Source organism: Galleria mellonella, unplaced genomic scaffold (assembly GCF_026898425.1).
Source record: "Galleria mellonella isolate WM207_F2 unplaced genomic scaffold, CSIRO_AGI_GalMel_v1 utg32, whole genome shotgun sequence".
Classification (NCBI taxonomy): Eukaryota; Metazoa; Arthropoda; class Insecta; order Lepidoptera; family Pyralidae; genus Galleria; species Galleria mellonella.
The window spans coordinates 2,588,713-2,610,581 of record NW_026442075.1 but is presented as its reverse complement, the minus strand read 5'-3'; the positions used below and the strand labels follow the sequence as shown (position 1 = coordinate 2,610,581).

At 33.2% G+C, this 21,869-nt stretch overlaps 1 protein-coding gene across 2 annotated transcripts in view; it reads right to left on the bottom strand.

Moving 5' to 3' along the window:
• Nucleotides 1-2,190: 2,190 nt before the first annotated feature.
• LOC113510830 (furin-like protease 2) overlaps nt 2,191-21,869 on the bottom strand; it is a 55,622-nt gene continuing 35,943 nt past the window's right edge. Inside the window, exons 1-10 of one of the 2 annotated variants that reach the window (XM_052896336.1) lie at nt 18,174-18,376; nt 17,859-17,993; nt 17,158-17,465; nt 15,327-17,087; nt 15,130-15,245; nt 14,927-15,044; nt 14,294-14,848; nt 13,717-13,817; nt 11,977-12,164; nt 2,191-7,520 (exon numbers count right to left, since the gene is read on the bottom strand). In XM_052896336.1, coding sequence (XP_052752296.1) covers nt 7,350-7,520; nt 11,977-12,164; nt 13,717-13,817; nt 14,294-14,848; nt 14,927-15,044; nt 15,130-15,245; nt 15,327-17,087; nt 17,158-17,465; nt 17,859-17,966 — 3,426 coding nt within the window. In that variant the 5' untranslated portion in view covers nt 17,967-17,993; nt 18,174-18,376 and the 3' untranslated portion in view covers nt 2,191-7,349. Of the gene's footprint in view, nt 7,521-11,976; nt 12,165-13,716; nt 13,818-14,293; nt 14,849-14,926; nt 15,045-15,129; nt 15,246-15,326; nt 17,088-17,157; nt 17,466-17,858; nt 17,994-18,173; nt 18,377-21,869 lie in introns of those variants that run through there. The other variant, XM_052896335.1, reaches the window with a different exon arrangement.

Below are 21,869 nucleotides of genomic sequence, written 5' to 3'. Positions count from 1 at the left end.
ATTGTTCCGCTGATGAGGGCCGGCAAATATGCTATAATCAGCTTTTTGCTTTATGTTATTATTTGTGAAATATTGTTTGCCTTAATTAATAGTGCCGTGTTATGCATTAGCAATATATTTACTTTAGGTGGTCTCGCCTTCTCATATTTCATTCGGACATTTAGGGCCGAATTCTGGCAAATCGAAGTGTAATTATATACAAATGACACCAGAAAATGGTATTAGTAAGGCTAATTAGTAGCATAGTGAATAAGAGTAGTTTGTCTTCATACTGGAAGTAGTGAACGTAGCTTATAAGTGTGCGTGCCAGTACAGACGCAACGTTACGTACACACTATTATAAAATTTAATGTATATAATACTAAATTAATGTGTAGTCCCGAAATAGAAAATAGAAAAAAAAATTTTTATATATATATATATATATATATATATATAATATATATATATATATATATATATGTATTAAAACCAAAATTAAGCGACGTTTCCTTCTGTTGTGACAAAATCTGCAAACATTTTTTGGGCATAAGCTTTATTTTTATTTATTTAAATTGTGATACATAGGTAATAATGGATGGTAAAACAAGATAAGTCCTCTATGATTAACCCCATCTATCGAGGTATACAAATTTGCAATTATATAACAAAAAAATTTTGAGCCATATGTTCTTCATGTAGAAGGAGACCCTTTGTCAGACACACAATAAATTAATATAAATTTATCACGATATTTTGTCTATTGTGTGTGTACTGACAAAGTTGCCACTCTTGGCAGCTGGGTCTCACTTAGGCTTTGATGTTTTAAGAGTAATATTTTAAATACATCCTGAAAAGGAAGGGGTAGCCTATTCTATTTGAATGAATGAATGAATGAATAAAACCATAACACTGGCTCAAAATATATATATATATATATATATATATATATATATATATATATATATATATATATATATATATATATATATATATAATTTATATAGTATATATATATATATATATATATATATATATATATATATATATATATATTTGTTATATATTTTGTTATGTATTTGTTGTATATTTGTATACCTCGATAGATGGGGTTAATCATAGAGGACTTATCTTGTTTTACCATCCATTGTTACCTATGTATCACAATTTAAATAAATAAAAATAAAGCTTATGCCCAAAAAATGTTTGCAGATTTTGTCACAACGAGAAGGAAACGTCGTACTTAATTTGTGGCAGTAGCCCACTCATACATAAACGATATATTTCCTTTGGAAAACGCATTTTATATCCTGAGGATGTGAAAAACCTCGCTACAAAAAACATCTTAAAATTCCTATCATTGATAGGAATTTAGCAGCGAACTTTAAAAAAAGGTCGCGCTCAAAATATCATTGAAAGCTCGCAGTGTCACAGATTTTTCTTCCTGCAAAAAGTTCGTCTTTTAATAATAATAAAATCTGATATTTATAGCTAGGTTAGGTTATAATTTAATAACTACCGGTTTAACTTACGTGTAATTAGATCGAGGAAGCTCGCCTAATTTTAGGATCAGTTCGTGACCCTTAATCATGAGCGGTAGTGACGCAAACACGATCCTAAAACTAGTCAAGCTTTCTCGATGTGATCACACGTAAGTTAAACCGGAAGTCATTACATTAAAATATAATGTATGCCTACGAAACTTTTAACAAGGTCATTCTTTTTTTTTTCATTTATGGGTTTCCTCTTGTCGGTGCATTTTCCTCAAGCTAGCTCTATACCATGCTATATCTTGGACCTTCCTATATGACATGACACCTAGTGTTTCCTTCATCTGTCTCATATAGTTACAAGGTCATTATTGTTCATAAAATGGTGAACAAATTACCAGAGGGAGACTTTGTACAAAAGTCGATTGCTTGGGTACCTCTGTCCCATTCGTGTTTCAACCGTGAAGCAGTTGTGTTTGCATGGCTGTGTTTCGGTTTGAAGGGTGGGATATGGCGTGAATTTACAGGGTACAGAGAAATAACACCTGAATCCTCAGGAATGGCAACGCATGAGGGGTATCATGGGCGAAAGAGTATACTCTGTTATGTCCATGGTACTGCTCATGTCTATAGGCGACGGTTACCACTTTCCATCAGGTGGGCCGTCAGCTTGTTTGCCATTCTAAGTTGTATAAAAAATAAATAAATAAAACAAACACAGTACCCGTCATAAAAACCATCGATATATTTACAGACCTGTCGATTATATACATATTTACATAGTGACAATCTTAATGTTTATAATTGATTAATAACTACATACATACATCACTTTGGAATCAACTCCATCGAGAGAGATCAACATTTTAACGCCAGAAATAAAGTTAGATATGTAAACATTAACACTAATTAACACAAGCATTAAAGGACTATTCATATTACAACGGACTGAGAACAGACGGAGAATGAGTGAGAAAGCGCGGAGAACGGGGAGAGAACTAACGGAGAACGGACCGATAAATTGAGTACAATATTAAATAATAAAAATGTATAACTTAGTTTTGTACTGTACACTATAATTTTATATAGGTACATTAGTGTAGTGACGGGATATATATCAGAAAAGATAATACTATAGTAGTAGGAAATTTCGAATTAAACGCTGTAATATCTAGTCGTCTATTATAAATGGTAATAGGCGATCGTACTATTCTTGCATATGTACAGACCCGTAAGCAACAGTAATGGGATTAATGTCCCATATACACGAGTATCTATACAGTTTACATACTTTAACAGCCAAACACTATTGTTTCCGTCGGCATTAAATAAAGACATAGTCTGCGTCTCTTGTCTTTTTACTTACGGCTTAATCTCGTTCTTTACTAGTTGTAATATGAATAGTCCCTTATCAGATATTATATAATAAGCAAAAGTGGGTCCCGTTGAAACGTTTAAAACTCTGGTCCGATACCTTCCATAACACTGTTTCGAAAATGCATAACACTAAAATTAAACATTAAATATTTTAATAATCAATTTGATTGACAAATAATAACATATTATCAATAATGAAGTTACTTAATTTTTAATATTATTATTTATTTACGATGTATACAATTCTATTATTATTAGAATAGGTATCTACAGTTGTGCAACGAAAAACAATTAATCGACTCATGTATCCATTAAATTCATACGATTTCGTATAATTTTGTTTTTAAATAAACAGCACGAATATCGGTTACGTAAGTTAGTACTTTATTAATAATAAAAAAGTGATTTATCACTTTAATTTTTTACTTAATTTTAATTTAGAACAAATTTAAATTATTAAAAAAAATAGAAAAAAAAGTATTATTTGATAAGAATTAATAATTCCTAGTCATTTATCATGTTGGACATTTTTCCGAGCCTGTGCTTTTGTCAAAATGTTATCATGTGATTTAATTTACTTTTTAGTATATACATAAATAACAAACAAGACAAGATTTCAATATTAGTAGAATTTTTAAGACTTTTTAATATATAATAATACATATTAGTCATATATACAAAACATATATACATATTCATTAATTATACAATGAAGAATTTTAAGGAATAATAATATAAATAACAAAGTCGTAATGAGACGACACAGTAGTAGTGAACTTAACTAGATGTAGCAAATGTGTTAATTCATTTTTAACTTAACAATTCAATACAATTTTTATTATTAAAATTATGTAGCTGGTTGATTTTGAAGAAATAATGTCATAAAATGTTTAAAGGACATTATTAAGGGTAATATTTTTTGACAGGATTCAGTACGGGAGAGACTTGTTATCGATAAGAAGCTTTGTAATATTACAACAAGTAATTTAGTGGGGACACGTTTAATTTTCACTCGAAAAACTGCGTCATCTATCCCTATCTATGTCTATGGTGAGGGCATTTATTTACAATAGAAGACGATCAGTATGCTGAACCTCAAAATAATCTGTTCTGAATAATTTACTGGGACAATTCAATTGTCTGAATAACTGAAGTCTTCTTATTTATTTTTTAATATTTTTTAAATTAAAAATTTAATTTAAATGCTATACAAGTTAACGGCCCACTTGATGGAAAATGGTGGTAACCGTCGCCTATAAACATGAACAGTACCATGGACATAACAGAGTATACTATGTCACTAACGATATTCCTCATGCTTTGCTTTTTATTCCCCAGGTGTTATTCCTCTGTACCATGTAAATTCACAGCCATATCCCATCCTTCAAACCGAAACACAGCCATGCAAACATAACTGTTTCACAGCATAAATACAAATGGGATAAAGATACCCAAGCAAACGACGTCTATACACGATCTCTTGTTTGATAAAACTGGCAATAAATGTAAAACGTTTTTAGAACTAATAATCTTTGTTTCACGACTTTGTTGATATAGATTGTGCCATTGTGTGGACAAAATGAAGCTGTCACATCCACAACTCTGTTTAATACGAGTATAATACATACGCTTTGCACTGACATAGTGTAACATATTATATTATAATGCCGTACCGAAATGTACTTAACTAAAACCTGTTACCGTAACAAGACAATTCCGTAAACATGGGGGTGTGCCGACTCATATTTGAATTGGAAACTAGCTGAATTCCTTTTGTTATATTCAAAAGCGTCACAAGTTCGAGCCTCGCCTCGTCGTATGTAATGGTGCAAATACTTCAAACATAGCGGGAATGTGGAGCAACTGTGATTATGCATACATTTCATACTTAGAATATTTACGTTTATTAATTTGTTATTGTAATTTTCAATTCGGTTGTTATTATTATTGTTGTGGATGGATATTGTTTGTTTCATAGGTTCGTTGGTACAGTTTTAATTTTTTTTTTTCTTTAATCTTAATAAGTACTAACATTAGTCTTGTATCCTTATTTAATTAATACATAAAATTTGCGCGCCTACAATTTTAAGGAAATTAAACAGATACCAGAAAGTTCTATCACATGGCCTTTATTATGTTTTATAACGTCTGTTTAAAGCAAATAAATATTTCAATTCATTTCATTTCATTTACAATAATACTATTTAGGGAAAAATTTTTGTTAGTAATGGGTTCTAACTCTCCCCTTATTAGCAATATACCCTATCAGGTCGACTTCCACACAGTTCCCGCTGGAAACTATCCTGGTTGTTAATTGTTGAATTCGTCATAATGAGTATCTACTTCTGCAAATCAAGTAATCGTTAATTTTATAAATTTTTAATGATTTTATAAATGGTCGCGTACAACGCGGTTTCAGAAATGTTTTCTCCCACGAACACTCAGGTTGTGGAATGAGCTCCCTGCCGAGGTTTTCCCAAGAGACTACAGCATGGAGTTCTTCAAAAAGGGGGTAAAGAGGTTTCCTCAGAGTCGGCAACGCGCGTGTAATAGCTCTGGTATTGCAGACGTTCATAAGCGACGGTAACCGCTCACCATCAGGTGGGCCGTATGCTTGTTTGTCACCTCAGTGGTATAAAAATAAAATTATAAAAATATTCACAAAAGACTATTCAATAAAATATTTCATAAATACATATAGAATTTACAAACTCATTCAACAATACATTTCTTACTGCGGAAAATAAATATTATAGAAATTGAAGGCAAATTAATGTTTAATGAAACCTACTTGGTTTACCTACCTACTTGGTAATACATACTTTGTATATAACTCAGTACGTATAAATACGCGGGCATTTTGCAATGCCCGATCCAATAACAAAACAATTCAGTTATCACTGGAACAGTGTATACCAGGGGTGGCCAATCGATCGCGATCGACCGGTCGATTGCGACTGTTAGTCCAGTCGACCGTGGCAAGGCAAAAAATATATTTTGCTAGTCTAGCGGTAGATGCTCAGACGCAATGCTCACACTAATATAAATAAGTAGTAACTAGGAATAATTTTCAGTTTGATGTTTTCCGTCTTAATAAAAAAAAAAAAAATACTACAATACTACATAATTGTGTACTGAATTATGTTATTTTATTTGTGATTTCAAGAAGTATATAATTAGTGGATCGCACAGGATTTCGTCAGTAGATCTCGAGTCTAGTCAAATCGGCCACCTCTGATCTATACTAATAAAAATTAAGACTGTATTCCTTAAAAGAAGCCGATTTCAATTTCTTATAGACTATACCAGTAGACTCCATTTGTAACAATATACTCAGGCAGGTTCACCTCCACGCTGTACCCTCTGGGAACTATCGTGGTTACCTTGATGAATTCATCAGAGACTGCTTTCGTCCTCATCTGTCATCCCTCACTGGCGCCCCGCCAATGAATGCTATTAGAGCTGGGATTACAATAACATTATGCTCCTTTTTAAAAAAAAAAATCTTCATACCAAATATTGATAACAATAATAATGGAATGAAACAAAATAATCCTAAACAAATAAACAGACTAGACTTCCGCAAAATAACACAATTAAGTATACAATTTAAAAAGTATATTTCCTAACATGATTCTGAGTGAACAAGGGACCAATCGTTCACAGCATAACCTATCAATGCGCCACGGAAGCTATGATAAATGGCTATCAATTTTCTATACCTCAATCATTATAGCACTTGTTGCGTACCGCCCGTCCCCAATAAAATATTCTTGACAAGTTTATCAACTGTCTAAAGCTGGTCTATCTATAGCTAAAGTACCTTCCATGATTATAGATTCGAAAAGATAAACTTTTCCTGTTTCCATAAATATAGTATTAAACACAATTTTATTCACTGATATTAGATGATTACTGACATAATAAAGTCCAAAATAAAAAACAGTCAGTGTCGTGCGTAGAAACTCTCAGTGTGATAATAATGATAAGTGTCATGCAATTACATCCATCACCTGGTTCTTAAGCTGGGATACCAAGTGTTTTAAGGAACTAGGCGAGAAACATTCTAGGGCACACCCAGAACATCACACACAGTCTTTGCAAGAAGAAATTTAGTTGTTCTTTCTTAGTTGTATTCCCTACATATTCCTAGGTATCCAACTCTTATACTCATCTCTTTGATTTAAACTATCTAACTCCACACTTTAGAAGTGACAGATTTATCTTGCCTAATGGTAGTAAGTCCTCAGTAACAAAGTTTCTCATTCACTTATTGACTGCAGCGTAATAAAGGAATATAATATTGGAATAGCTAGATATATAACTCTAGCTAGTAACTCAAACCACAGTATAGATCAAGAACGACCATTTACATATACGAAAATATATAATAAAAATGAATACAATCCAACGGTTACTATATACATATTAAATTGTATATTCAAACGTCTACATATCAGTCTGCTGTGTAAATTTTATCTACAATATAGATATATATTTTTACTATGTCGGTTCCTCCACTTCACTTATAGTTTGTAACTGACTTATTTCAAGTTCACTTTTTAGGGTTGTCGTCGATGATGTCATTGGTACAAGATCTTCATCAATTGTGGTCAATTGGGAGTACTCCGTTTTAGGGAAAAGACTGCGATGTTTGCGTTTCTTTGACTTTAACTGTGAACAAAAATAACTGATTAATATGTTAGATATATAAATAGATAGGTAGATACCAGAGGGAGACTTTGTACAAAAGTCGATTACTTGGGTACCTCTGTCCCGTTTGTGTTTCAACCGTGAAGCAGTTGTGTTTACATAGCTGTGTTTCGGTTTGAAGGGTGGGATATGGCGTGAATTTACTGGGTACAGAGTAATAACACCTGAGTCCTCAGGAATGGCAACGCATGGGGGGTATCATGGGCTAAACAGTATACTCTGTTATGTCCATGGTACTGCTTATGTCTATAGGCGACGGTTACCACTTTCCATCAGGTGGGCCGTCAGCTTGTTTGCCATTCTAAGTTGTATATAAAAAAAAAGATACTCTTTATTCTTTCCTCAAAAATATTACAGTAATAAGTTTATTATAATTACAAACAATTACAAGAAATCATCACACTTGTAGTTCCAATCATATGTTGAATGAATGAATGAAACCATGAATCTGCTTGTATTAATTAGGTGAGGATTGAACCGGAATCAACCGGATGGTGTGGCATGAACAGCACTATGGATATTCCAGAATATACTGCGGCACCCGTATTATCTCATTCATTGCTAGAGGACTAAGATAACGTAAAGTATAGGGATGGGTAGTATATAGGAATATCTACCTTCAAGGTGCCAACCACGTAAAGGTCGACCTTCACGTGGTTGGTACCATGGAAATCATTGCAGTTAATTCTTATAGAATGCATCACGATAGGCCAAATGACCTGCTTTTATCCTCACCAATCATCCCTCGCTGATGTTCTGCTAGCGTATACCGATAATATCCGCAAGCAAGATCATCATCCCAAGTTTACTCATTTAAAAAAAAAAACACCACGGTTGTCACAGTATATTCTATAGTTCTGTTCATGTCATTAGTAAAAGTTGTTACTATCCTTAAAGTGAATCATTTACATATTTACCGTTCCAAGTCGAATATAAAAAATATATAAACATAAATAACTGTATATTTTTGGTTTGTGTTCATCGCGTTTATTATTATTATACATGACATTATTAGAACTAAACGCATTACTGTACGATTTGTACGCAAACTACGTTTATACACGCAACTGGGGGCCCCATATGAAAATTATTGTTACGAATACAAAATATATTATACCTGATGGAAGTAAGTACATATAACGCTGAATTATATGGTATTTAAGAAGCACATTGTATTTCACAATAAAAAAGCAACATTTTATGTATATATATATATATATATAACTCCATATTTAGAACTAACAGAATTTTTCAATCGTGCCTTCCACCAAATTGTTTACATTTACTCTCCATCCAAAGGTTGTCTGGAAGAGATCGCTTTTAGCGATAAGGTCGCCCATTGTTTTCTCATTGTGATTATTTCTTGTAATTGTTTATATTTATAATAAGTTTACTATTGCAATCTTTTGGAGGAAACAATAAAGAGTATCTATTCATCTATCTATCTATATATTATATGATGTTGCCTAAGAACAAGCAGGATTTTATAACCAACTTGTTTTTACCGTCGACTTTGTCCACATAACCGGAATATGTTTATTGACTACGATAGCAAGTAGCCTATATCCTTCACCATCACATATAGTACGTGTATACCAAATTTCATAGTGATTTCCTGTGCCATTAAGGTGCTATAAGGTAACAAACAATCAAACTCATTTTACCAGGTGGAGACTGTAGTCGTTTGCTTGGGCATCTCTGTCCCATTTATGTTTCAATCGTAAAGCAGTTTTGTTGTGTTTTAGTTTGAAGGGCAGTGAATTTACAGAGTACAGATAAATAATACCTGAGCCCTCAGGAATGACAACAGATGGGGAGTATCATGGGCAAAACGGTGTGCTGTGTTATGTCCAGGGTACTGCTCATGTCTATAGACGACGGTTACCAGTTTCCATCAGGTGGGCCGTCAGCTTGTATTAATACTATCAATATATAATAATTACTATAAATATAACGTATAGTTTTTAATATAAGATCACCCTTACTAATTAGGGTTGATCCTACATTAAAAGCTATAAAATTAACTGAACTAACATTTAAAAATCCTTACAAGGCAAAAATCCTTTTACTACATGGCAGTTTTGCTTACATTTTTTTCCTTTTTCAACCGATTTCTTAAAAAACAAGATTTCGAATTTGGTTGTATTTTTTTTATGTTTATTACCTAATAATTCCGTCACTTATAAATATAATTGGAAAATTATTTTTTTATCTGACAAAATATACTTACAGATTGATTACATAGAAATTTTATCTAAATCGGTCCAGTAAAATTAGTTTTTATATCAAAATACTCAGTTTTTTTTTTAAACACAATCTCACAATCTTATAATTTTATTCATTATATATTTATTTAAGAAACTTATTAAAATAATCATGCAATACAGTATGAACTAAATTCAAAATATGTATGTATATAGGTGTATATTCTTACTGCGAAAAGATTCTAATGTAATCTCATTTAATATTCACTTGGAAATGGAGATGAAAGATACACAAACTTGCAAGTACAAGTCAAGTGCAAATTAAAAACTTGGAAAATAAAAAAACGGCCAGCATTCAGCAAAAGGGAGTCTCGAAATAAGAACGTTAAAAAATAAAAAGGAACGCAACGAAGTTTCTTCGATGGTCAAAAAGGAAGTCTCAATTCAACAGCTTTTTTGTGTGTAACATACACGATATATATTAGCTAATTCCAAATCGATTTTGATAATTATTTTCGCAAATTAATGTTTATTTGAGAACTAATCTTATACCCATTAACATTGTCATAATTAAAATATTTGTTTATTCTTTTACACAGCAAAATTTTGTGTACAATGATTCCTTTTTAAATTGATGGGATCCTTTATCCCATCAATTTAAATTGATGGGATAAAGGGTTTTTCTGAAAAAATATTACTAACAAGGTGAATAATAAACCCGTTTATTATCAGAAGAACCGTATATTTGGATACCATATGAAAATAAAAGATAACTATCAAAGTTCATGGAAAAGAAGAATATGATAGAAATATAAAAATCGCGGAGCTATCTCCTGTATAAATTTATTTCAATAGAACTTTATGAAAATGTAAAGAAACAAATCATTACCCCAACCATAAGACAGTTTGCTGATGTCCAACAAGTAGTACAAATCAAAAGTCAATTAATTATGTGGTTTCAAGTGGTTACGAACTTCATCTATAATTTCAATAAAACTTAATTACTTTTTTTATGCAACTTACCGTACACATAACAGAGTGTAACATAACAGTACCATAGACATAAAAAAGTATACTGTTATACCCATAGGTTCCATGATATACTCAGATGGTATATCTCTTTACCCTGTAAATTCATTGCTATATTCCACCCTTCAAACCCTTCAAACAGCCATGCAAACATAACTGCTTCGCGGTAGAAACATCAATGAAACAGAGGTGCCCAAGTAATCGACTTTTGCACAAAGTCTCCCTCTTGTACTTATTTATTAAAACTTTAGTTGAATTAAATCTATAGCTTATAATGCAAATGAAATCGATAAAAATGTTCTATAAATCCATACTGATATAATAAATGTGAAAATGAGTTTGTTTATTTGTTACTTATAACATCTTAACGGCTTAACTAATCACTGTGAAATTTATACACCAGTCCATAAATAACCAGTTATTCCGGTCACTGGTTATTTGATAAGAATTATTTTCGGCAATTTTTGTGCAGAAGGGTTAGCACTAGCTTCCGAACAGCGATCTAATAATTTAGCTAAAGATGTCTCGTTTAGAGGTGAAATACGTGTCGCTAAACGTGCGTGAACAAAATGGCAATCGGAGATTGATGCCTAATACGGTTGTGGAACTTCTGTTAGTAATAGTGGTGATCAATCTTCGAAAGTTAGCTGTCACACACATACTAATGGTAGTGGAATTAAATATAATAATTATAATCATAAAACCAGTGATGTGGACTTCCGCAAGATAACACATAGTTCATTAATATATATATATATTTATTTATACAACTTATGGCAAACAAGCTGACGGCCCACTTGATGGAAAGTGGTAACCGTCGCCTATAGACATGAGCAGTAGCATTCCTGAGTACTCAGGTGTTATACCTCTGTACCTAGTAAATTCACGCTATATCCCACTCTTCAAACCGAAACACAGCCATGCAAACATAACTGCTTCACGGTTGAAACACGAATAGGACAGAGGTACGCAAGCAATCGACTTTTGTATAAAGTCTCCCTCTGGTAGAGTAATTAAATAGTGTAATAGTAGTAGGTAGTGGAATTAAATATAATAATTATAATCATAAAACCAGTGATGTGGACATCCGCAAGATAACACCTAGTTCATTAAAATTAATCCCGGTCACGTGGACGAAGTCACGGCTAAAAACTAGCTAGCACATAAATAATGAAGTCAAATACCTTTATAACGACAGCTATAGCTATAACAGCGAGTACCGTGGAGCCGACACTCCACACAGCCAACAAATTACGGTCCAAGATATTCGAGGACTCAGTGGAGTCGTCGACAAAAAACGACGCAGTTATATGTGTGCGAATGTTTTCAGCGATACGACGCTTTCCAGCCGACGAGCCGTTTAGACAGCCCCCTGCGAAAAAAGAAGACAGACGTAACAAGCATTCCAGATTATATATATACATGTTGCAAATGTAGGTGTATTAGGGTGAAAGAAATTGTTAAAAATGGGGTTTAACAAGCCTATTTCTTGCTAGAAATGGGCCTGTTATTATTAACTAATAGGGTATTATATGTTTACTATGTTTCGCCCTGGAAACTACTGTGGCTAATATTGTAACACTGGGGGAAAAGGGATTGTTAGCAATTGAGCCCCATTGCTAGCAATATGCCCTATTAGGTCGACCTCCACGTGGTTCCCCCTGGAAACCATCGTGAACAATTCTTATGAATTCGTCACGATGGGCCAACTGACCTACTTCATCCTCACTTATTATCCTTCATTGGTATATACACCGGTACTGGTATATACCGATAGCGCGGGTGGGGTTACCATTTCATTATCACCCATTAAAAAAAATATATTGTAACATTTTAAATAATCCTTCTTTTTATATTCAGTTACAGTTCACGCAATTAAAACATCTTCATTTTTTTGCCTGTGTAGGTACGCAGATGTGAAATTAAACACATAATATATACCTTCAAAATTATAATATAAATATAATATATTATAATAAATAATCTGGTGTATAGGAATAATTATAGAAACACTAATTAAACAGCGTTCATTAGTAGCAAAATTATTAACTCATGTTTATAAATAACATAGTCATTAATATATAATTAAATTCTTATATCTATTTTTTTTATACAACTTTGAATGGCAAACAAACTGACGGCCCACCTGATGGAAAGTGGTAACCGTCGCCTATAGACATGAGCAGTACCATGGACATAACAGAGTATACTGTTTCGCCCATGATACCCCCCATGCGTTGCCATTCCTGAGGACTCAGATGTTATTCCTCTGTACCCTGTAAATTCACGCCATATCCCACCCTTCAAACCGAAACACAGCCATGCAAACACAACTGCTTTTCGGTAAAAACACGAATGGGACAGAGGTACCCAAGTAATCGACTTTTGTACAAAGTCTCCCTCTGGTTTTAGTCTCCCTCTAGTTTTGTTAGCATTTTATTTTGTTAGATAATGGTTCGTAAATTGTGCGTGTTTAAAAACTATTAAAGATTTAATGTATTTAATATGAAAAACAATTCCATTGTTTTATTAACCTCGGTCTCACCTCAGTTAATACAATTAAAAATAATATAGGTGTTAACCTATTTTCAAAATATCATAAAGTTGCAATATAATGGCGTCTCAGATAAACTTTTGTGGTTTTTGGCTTGTTTGTTAATTTAAAAATATTTATTACTATTTTTAATGAAATCACTTCAGCTCTGTGTAGAAAAAGTTATTATTAATAAACTATTAATTAAAAATTAAGCACAGAATAAAATTAAATTCATATAGCAATATTTTAATTCTTTAAACAAATAATTTGAATTAAAAATAGGCACAGTAGCAAATTCAAACTGGCCAGAATTTGTGGGAACATATCAAATTTACACTTACAACACTTGTAAATACAAAAAAAGTTTGTGATTTTTACAAAGACTTACCGATATCTTTATCACAATGGCAACAGTCTGTTGTTTGGTTAGTATTCAAATAGAAGGAGAACATACTCTCTGTACAACATGGTAGGCATTTGTAATTCATCCTGAAAAATAAATACTATTATATACAAAGTAAAGTAAAAATGTATATATTATCAAAGTATTTTTGTATAATATGCACAAAATTAAATTAAATTAAATTATACATAAAAAGAAAAAAAAAAAACAAAAAAGTAAGCATAAAATTTAGCATTGATTTAAAGCAAAAGGTTTTTAGCTTACATGTAGATCTATCTATTTTATTATTGTGTACTAAAATAGAAGAAATATTGAATGAGTGACATACATATCTAATAAAGAAGATCTAAGTTCCATTTTTAAAAAAACAAAAATACCCCTTTCCCTGCTCTATAAATGTCATAATAATTTTAATAAATATTTTTGCCTATTTTTAATAAACTTTGAAAGAAGAAGGTTCCTATTTGGATTTTTTTGATAATATTTATTGTCGATAAAATTTATATCAATCTAGGCTAATACAATTTAAAAAAAATTACAAAAAAAAATGTTTTTTGCGTACCTATCTAAACGAAGAGGATGGGCACACGTTACACAATTAGTAGGTCCGGGTCCCGAGCAAGACCTACAAGAGTCATGACATGGACGACAAGTCCTCGTTCTAGGTTCATAATACTGTGAACTAAGGCACTCCACACACAGTCCGCCTTCTAAAGAGAAATGCGGCGGGCAAGACGTGCAACGCTGGGGTCCGGCACCATGACAGTCCTGACAGTAATGGTGGCAACGACGACAACTGTCCTCCCATGGAAAGAAATTCTGTGGACACTCCGGTCTACATTCCCCAGCCGCTAATCTCCAATCGGGCGGGCAAGACGCGCATTGATCTCGTCTAGGACCCGTGCAGGTCTCACATGATAAGTAGCACTTTGAACACGTTCCATCGTCAGGATAATATCCAGGTGCACAAGTCGCTCGGCACGTCCCTGATTGTAAACGTAAGGCACCGGCACAAGATGTACAGTTCAATCTAGACACACACGTAGAACAGGTGTGCGGACAGGGTGAGCAACGCCCTGCCGTTTGATAATAACCTTGACTGCACTCCGCAACACATCTAAAAAGAAATGGCTGTGTTACAATTCCCTTGTTAACCATTTTCAAGGAAATAACCATCATAATAAAGAGCCATTACCTCGATCCTTGTAATAACAATGGACTTGAACAAGACAAACAGTCCCACTCATTTGATCCGCTACATTTCTCGCAAGTCGAATGACAATTTTTACAACGACCTCCCTCGTGATATTCGTCTGTAAATAAATAAAAAAAAAAACAAATTGAGAATTTCAATAAAGCCCATCGAGAGCGAATCATTGTTTACTGGAGATTACTCACTGGTGTCGCATTTGTCATTGCCATCCGGAAGACAATTTCCGCCTTTAGTAAGAATCCATTTCTCTTGGCAAACGGAACAAATGGCACACGTGCAAATTGAACATCCGATGGGACACCTAAAACAACAAGAAAGCGGTATTCTCATTTCCAAGAATTAAATTAACATCCGCAAGATAAATTAAATATAATACACTTACGATAGACATTCTCTCCTTTGTGCATCTGCGTAGAATCCAATAGGACATTTCGGAACACAGCGATTTTTATGTGCATAATCCCCTATTCGACACGATACACAATCTGTTTCACTTGGACCGTGGCAAGACTCGCAAGTTTCATGGCATGGCATACAACCAAAATCATCCTTTTGATATGTGCCTGGTGGACAAGCAGCTAAACAAGATCCGTTATAGAGAACATAGTTATGAACACAAGAAGAACACATATCGGCTTTTTCTGAGCATGTATCACAATGTTCTGCACAGGGAAAACAAGCATTGGCATCAGGATCTTCATAGTATCCATCGGGGCATTGTTGTAAACATACGGCTAAATCGATAACCAATAAATGTGCTGGAGCGCATGTTAAACAAGAATCTTGACCGGCTCCTGCACAAGTTTCACAAGACTCGTGACACGGCCAACAAACACCACCTTGATTAACAAAGCTCCTAGGTGGGCATCTTGAAACGCAAGAGTTATCCAATCTATAGTGTTTACATGCAACACATTGGGTCGGTCCTTTACCGTAACAACCCTGTGAATCACATTCCGGGTCACATAATCTTTGTACTTGTTTATCATTGGCATCCGCTAACACATTTTTTCTCTGTGCCGAAGGAATATTTTTCGGATAACTACGTCTATCGGAAATACCGAGCTCGATTTCGTTCAGAAATTGTGAATATTCTGACGCATCGTAAACATCATTTATATGGTATGTTTTTTCCTCCTGGTAAACATTGTTAGAGTTAAAATAACTTTTATTGCGTAACCGTATGGGATTTGTTGCAGTGCCATAAAATATTAACTGCCATTTTTTTAGTACTCCCGCTTGAGTCACGTGATTATTTCCGGCATTTATTATCTGAAGCGTCCATCGCCCTTCGGCATTTTCACCCCAAAAATGAACGCTCAAAAATGGCCAATCGTCAAAGTTAGAACTCGTTGCGTCATGCGTCCGTTCAAATAAAAGGGTGGACGTAGTTCCCATTGGCGACGTAAGCAGTATCCGTAAATTACCTCTTGGAAAAAAGCTTAGTGAAATTTTACACTGAACATGTTCCAAATATCTGACTTCGTTCATTGTACCACCGCAACCGTTTACATCCATATGAACTGATATAGTATAACCGAAGGAAGTTTCTATCGACTTATCTTCATTTATCTCTTGTGACTTACAAATATGTTGTGGAGGCACGGTGGACCATTGCTCAGCTAACGTGACCATTTGTGCTGCGTCCATTAAGCCATAGCCGAATTTATGGCTCACTTTTCTTTTCACACCATTCACTATCCATCCCTCTTCCTTTTCTAAAGGTTGAGATCGCGAAGTCATGACTACGAGATGTTGTATATCCCTCCATGTTAGTAAAGGATTAGCTTCTAATGCGAGCGCACATATCCCCGCGGCTAAAGGGGCTGATGCCGATGTACCTGTATGATCCACTGTACATATATGATCGGGCCTTAATTGAACATCCATGTCTACAGTAGCTACACTTTTGTCCCTACCTGGGGTCCCTGAACTATATGTTGATGCTAAAGTCGACGAACACTCTTCTAAATACCAAGGTTTATAGCCGCCTTGCGTGGCGCTCGATATAGATATCGTAAATATGCTATTAGCATATCCGTCGCAATTACACGAGTCCGTATGCCTTCCACCGTTGCCCGATGCCCATATAAAAATAGAACCTTTTCCACCCCTACCATTTGTTACTCCATTTATAAAGGCCCTGAAACAAAACACTTTTTAATGAGCTTGCCTCTAGCCGTCTCTTACAATCGCACACAATTAGACAATACCTTCTAGCTAAGGGGCCTGGGCCGTCGACAGTTTTGCCGTCATCCTCGGGTCCCCAGGAAGCACTATAAATATCTATGTGATGGGTGTTGAAACCGAGTGCTTGTGCTTCCACTGCGTCATTAACGAGCCCGTCTAACATCCTGACGCCTCCGATGCTGGCATTGTACGCTATACCGACTCCGCAATATCTATTGTAGGCGACCGCAGCGACCTCCCCGGCGCACCGGGTGCCGTGTTTATTATCGCCATTGTCCTGCGGAGTCGGGTCCGTATCGTTCCCATTTATGTCTGTCGATGCGGCAGGGTCCTACAATAGCAATTTATTACTGAGTTCGTACTTATATGCTATATTTAACATTTCAATTAATGTGAAAAAGTCTTATTTCTTTTAAATGCATTGTTTAAAAAATTATTTATAAAAACTTTTTATTAAATTTTGTAAGGAAAAAAGTACTTCAAATGCACTTGTATATTTATTACACGGATAGTAATATAAATGTATTATAGTTATTAATAATTTAATATAATATATATACATATTTAATAACAATTTACTTTAATAAAAAATTAATTAAAACAAAGTTCATGTACCGGCGTTCCAAACACAAAATATCCAACTTTAAAATATGTCATGACAATTTTTTGTGTTATGATTTTTTCCTATAAATACTAGTTTAACATATATATAAATAATACTTACATAATTTTGTGATAGATCTGGGTGATTGGGTTGTATTCCATCATCTAATATGGTGATGACCACGCCTTTCCCTGTATACCCTTTTCTCCAGGCGTAACCTACATTCATGTCCAGGCCATCTGCTGCTCCACCATTCTGAAAAAATACGCTAGCCTTAGAATTAAATTAGAAAATTATTGTACATCATATAAGCCTTTAACTGTCCATTGCTGAACTTAAGCCTTCCCCTTAGGAGGCTTTGCCACGCTTGGCAAGCGGATTGTCAACCGTGGTTAGGCTTTAGAGATATTTTAAGAAGGATATTGCTGCTCATACCTCGTCCTCCCTTAGTCGCCTCTTATGACACCCACCGGAAAAGAAAGGGTGGCCTATTCTATGCCGGGACTACACGGCTGATAAATATTAAAAATTAAGAAAATTATTGTATCCAAGTACTAAATTCTATGCAAATCTATTCAGTAGTTTTTGCGTGAAGGAGTAACAAACATCCATCTCACAAATACGTATTTATAATATCAATAACATTATAACTACTAGTTTTTTATACTGTGCTACCGCTTATAAATGTCAGAGATCAGTAAATGCCATCTACGAGTATATCTATCGATATGAATAATACTATGTGTTTACATCACAAACTATACGTTGCAGTCTATGATAGCCATCACAATTACGTAGAATTGTTTATGATTCGTACATTTCATGTAATTATGGAAGTAATAGCTTTTAACCGCGACTTTGTTCGCGTGACCTGGATATATTCACTGACTTATGTCCTTCTTCAGTCCATATGCTACATACCAGAGGGAGACTTTGTACAAAAGTCGATTGCTTGAGTACCTCTGTCCTATTCGTGTTTCAACCGTAAAGCAGTTGTTTGCATGGCTGTATTTCGGTTTGAAGGGTGGGATATGCCGTGCATTTACAGGGTACAGAGGAATAACACCTGAGTCCTCAGGAATGGCAACGCATGGGGGGTATCATGGGCGAAATAGTATACTCTGTTATGTCCATGGTATTGCTCATGTCTATAGGCGACGGTTACCACTTTCCATCAGGTGGGCTGTCAGCTTGTTTGCCATTCTAAATTGTATAAAAAAAAAAGAAAAAATAGCATACCAAATTTGATAGTAATTTGTTAAGCTGTTATAACACTAATGTAATAAACAGACAATAAATTTACATTCTCATTTATAATATTAATATAATGTAAGTAATGATTAATTGAGGTATAACAGGGTACAGAGGACACTTAAGTTCTCAAGAATGGCAACGCATGGGGGATACCATGGGCGAAACAGTATACTCTGTTAGGTCCATGGTACTACTCATGTCTATAGGCGATGGTTACCACTTTCAATCAGGTGGACCGTCAGCTTGTCTACCATTCTAAGTTACATAAAAAAAATTTACAGCTAAACTGGTTTTTCTGCGTAATTTAATATATATTTATTAATATTGTTAATATTAGTTCTTATTATTATATTTCTTACTATTTTTAATTAATTTATTTATTTTATATTTACCAATATTAACTAGCTTTTGCTCGTTACTTCGAATGCGTGGGTTTTAGACGTTTTACTCCGTCAGAGGTTGATTTTTTTTATTTCTTGCTTATTGTTTATCTACGCTATATCTTTATTATAGGATTTTTTCATATATGCATCATTTCAAAATTCTAGTTTCACTGGTTTCGTCTGTACATTGATATATGAGTTAGTCAGTCAATCAGCTTTCTTTTTTATATAAATATGAAATTGTTGTTGTATCAGCCGTCACTGCTGAACATAGCCTCCCCCGTAAGAGGGCGTTTTATCAGTAGATGAAAATATAAAATTAAGTTATTACCAAAAATCATGAAACTCCGCATATATATTTTTTAGCGTATAAACGTATGCCAAAAACTATGTATATACGTATACGTATATGTATATGTATATGTATATGTATATGTATATGTATATGTATATGTATATGTATATGTATATGTATATGTATATGTATATGTATATGTATATGTATATGTATATGTATATGTATATATATATATATATATATATATATATATATATATATATATATATATATATATATATATATATATATATATATATATATATATAAAGTATATAGAATATATGTAATTATGTATAAGTTTAAATATATTACGAGACCATGTAATAATTTTATGTACGAACCTTAACCTAGTTGTGTTTAACGACTATGCAGTAAATGGTTACAGAATATAAAAACCGGTCAGGTGAAAGTTAAACTCACGCGCTGTGAGTTCCGTACATAGATGGATAAGGAATAACATTACCTTTACTGTTTTTCTTATACGAAATAAATAATTAATAGTTATTATTATTAATATTTTAAATTCGTAAATTATAATAGGTCATAATTTTAGTAAAGTTTTTAACCAAAATATGTGGATGAAATTACTGAGTTTAATTGTAAAGGTTTTATAATATTTTCTCAAAATCCGTGCCAGTTAGAAATGTCGTTTTAATTTTTTTATAATATTCACATATGTCTTTATAGACTGTATTTATTTCAGATTTTTCTCTTCACAAAATTTGCAGATGGTGGGCGATGGATTTTCTCTCATATTTTCAATCATAAGTCAAAAACTACGTAGTATAATAATAAATAAAAATCAATTTTAGAATGTACAAATTAAGCGCTTTTATATGATAACCCACATGGACTTATTAACTTTATTTTGAAATTTTGAGTAAACTTTTTGTTAGCGAAAAAATAAATATATCATAATATTTTTTCAATTATCTCCAATACAGATTTCATTTAACAGTTACTACTTTCCATCAGGTGGGCCGTCAGCTTGTTTGCCATTGTAAGTTGCATAAAAAAAAATTAAAATATGTACGGGCAATATGTAAACTATTCCAAATTTGAAATCCATAACATTAGTAGTTGCTAAAATATAGCGCTGTTATAAACGGACGGACGGTCAAAGTCGCACTAAAAGAAGGTCCCTTTGTACCTTTTTGCCACGGAACTTGAATAATACTAGCGGCAACCCGAGACCTTACCCGCATGATTTGAATAAAATGCATATAAATATACATGAATAATATAAATTTGTTTCGGTTATTATTAATATTTAGATAGATAGATAGATAGATAAAATTTATTTGCATTATTACAGCACACAAATTACAATAAAAAAAAAACATTAATACACAGTAAAAGTTTTAAAAAAACAAAAATACAAAAACAAAATACAAAAACAAAATACATAATGAACAATCTCCTTTGTTAACATTCCTTCATTGTAATAGTAACACAAAATGGTCACAATATTTTTGCCCTCAAAACACTGATATTCTGCTGTGCATTAAAAGTTTACAATATAAATATATATATATATATATACATACATACATACATATATACATATACATACATATACATACATACACATACATACATACACACACATATATATACACACACACACACATACACATATAAATAAACTGCATTGTATGTGTCCATTATATTTGCCTCCACTTGACATTATATTCTACATAAATAAATAAATAACATATTAGATGAGGGGTAGTCATATATATTCAGGCAATAAATATTTCGGCTATAGACCTATTGGGTATTCCAATTTTTTGTTTATTAATTAAAAAGATTTTAAGTTTTTTTTTAAAAATGTGTTTACTATTAGATTTATTGGGGGTGGTATATTATTCCAGCATTTCGTAGCTTGGTAGCGGAAACTTCCCTCAAACGCCACAGTTTTATGAGGACGCCCTGCTAATAAGTAGCGCGTGGGTCTTGTACTATATTTGTCATGGAATGAATTAAATTGTAATTTAGAATATAGATATTCCGGTCAAAAGATGTCAAATACTGTACAAGCGATGAATAATGTTTAAGGTGGAATAATTATTTAAATATGGCGTTACGTGAATTCTAGGAATATTGTGACAAAATCTAGTACATGCATTTTGTACTCGCTGTATAAGACGTTGA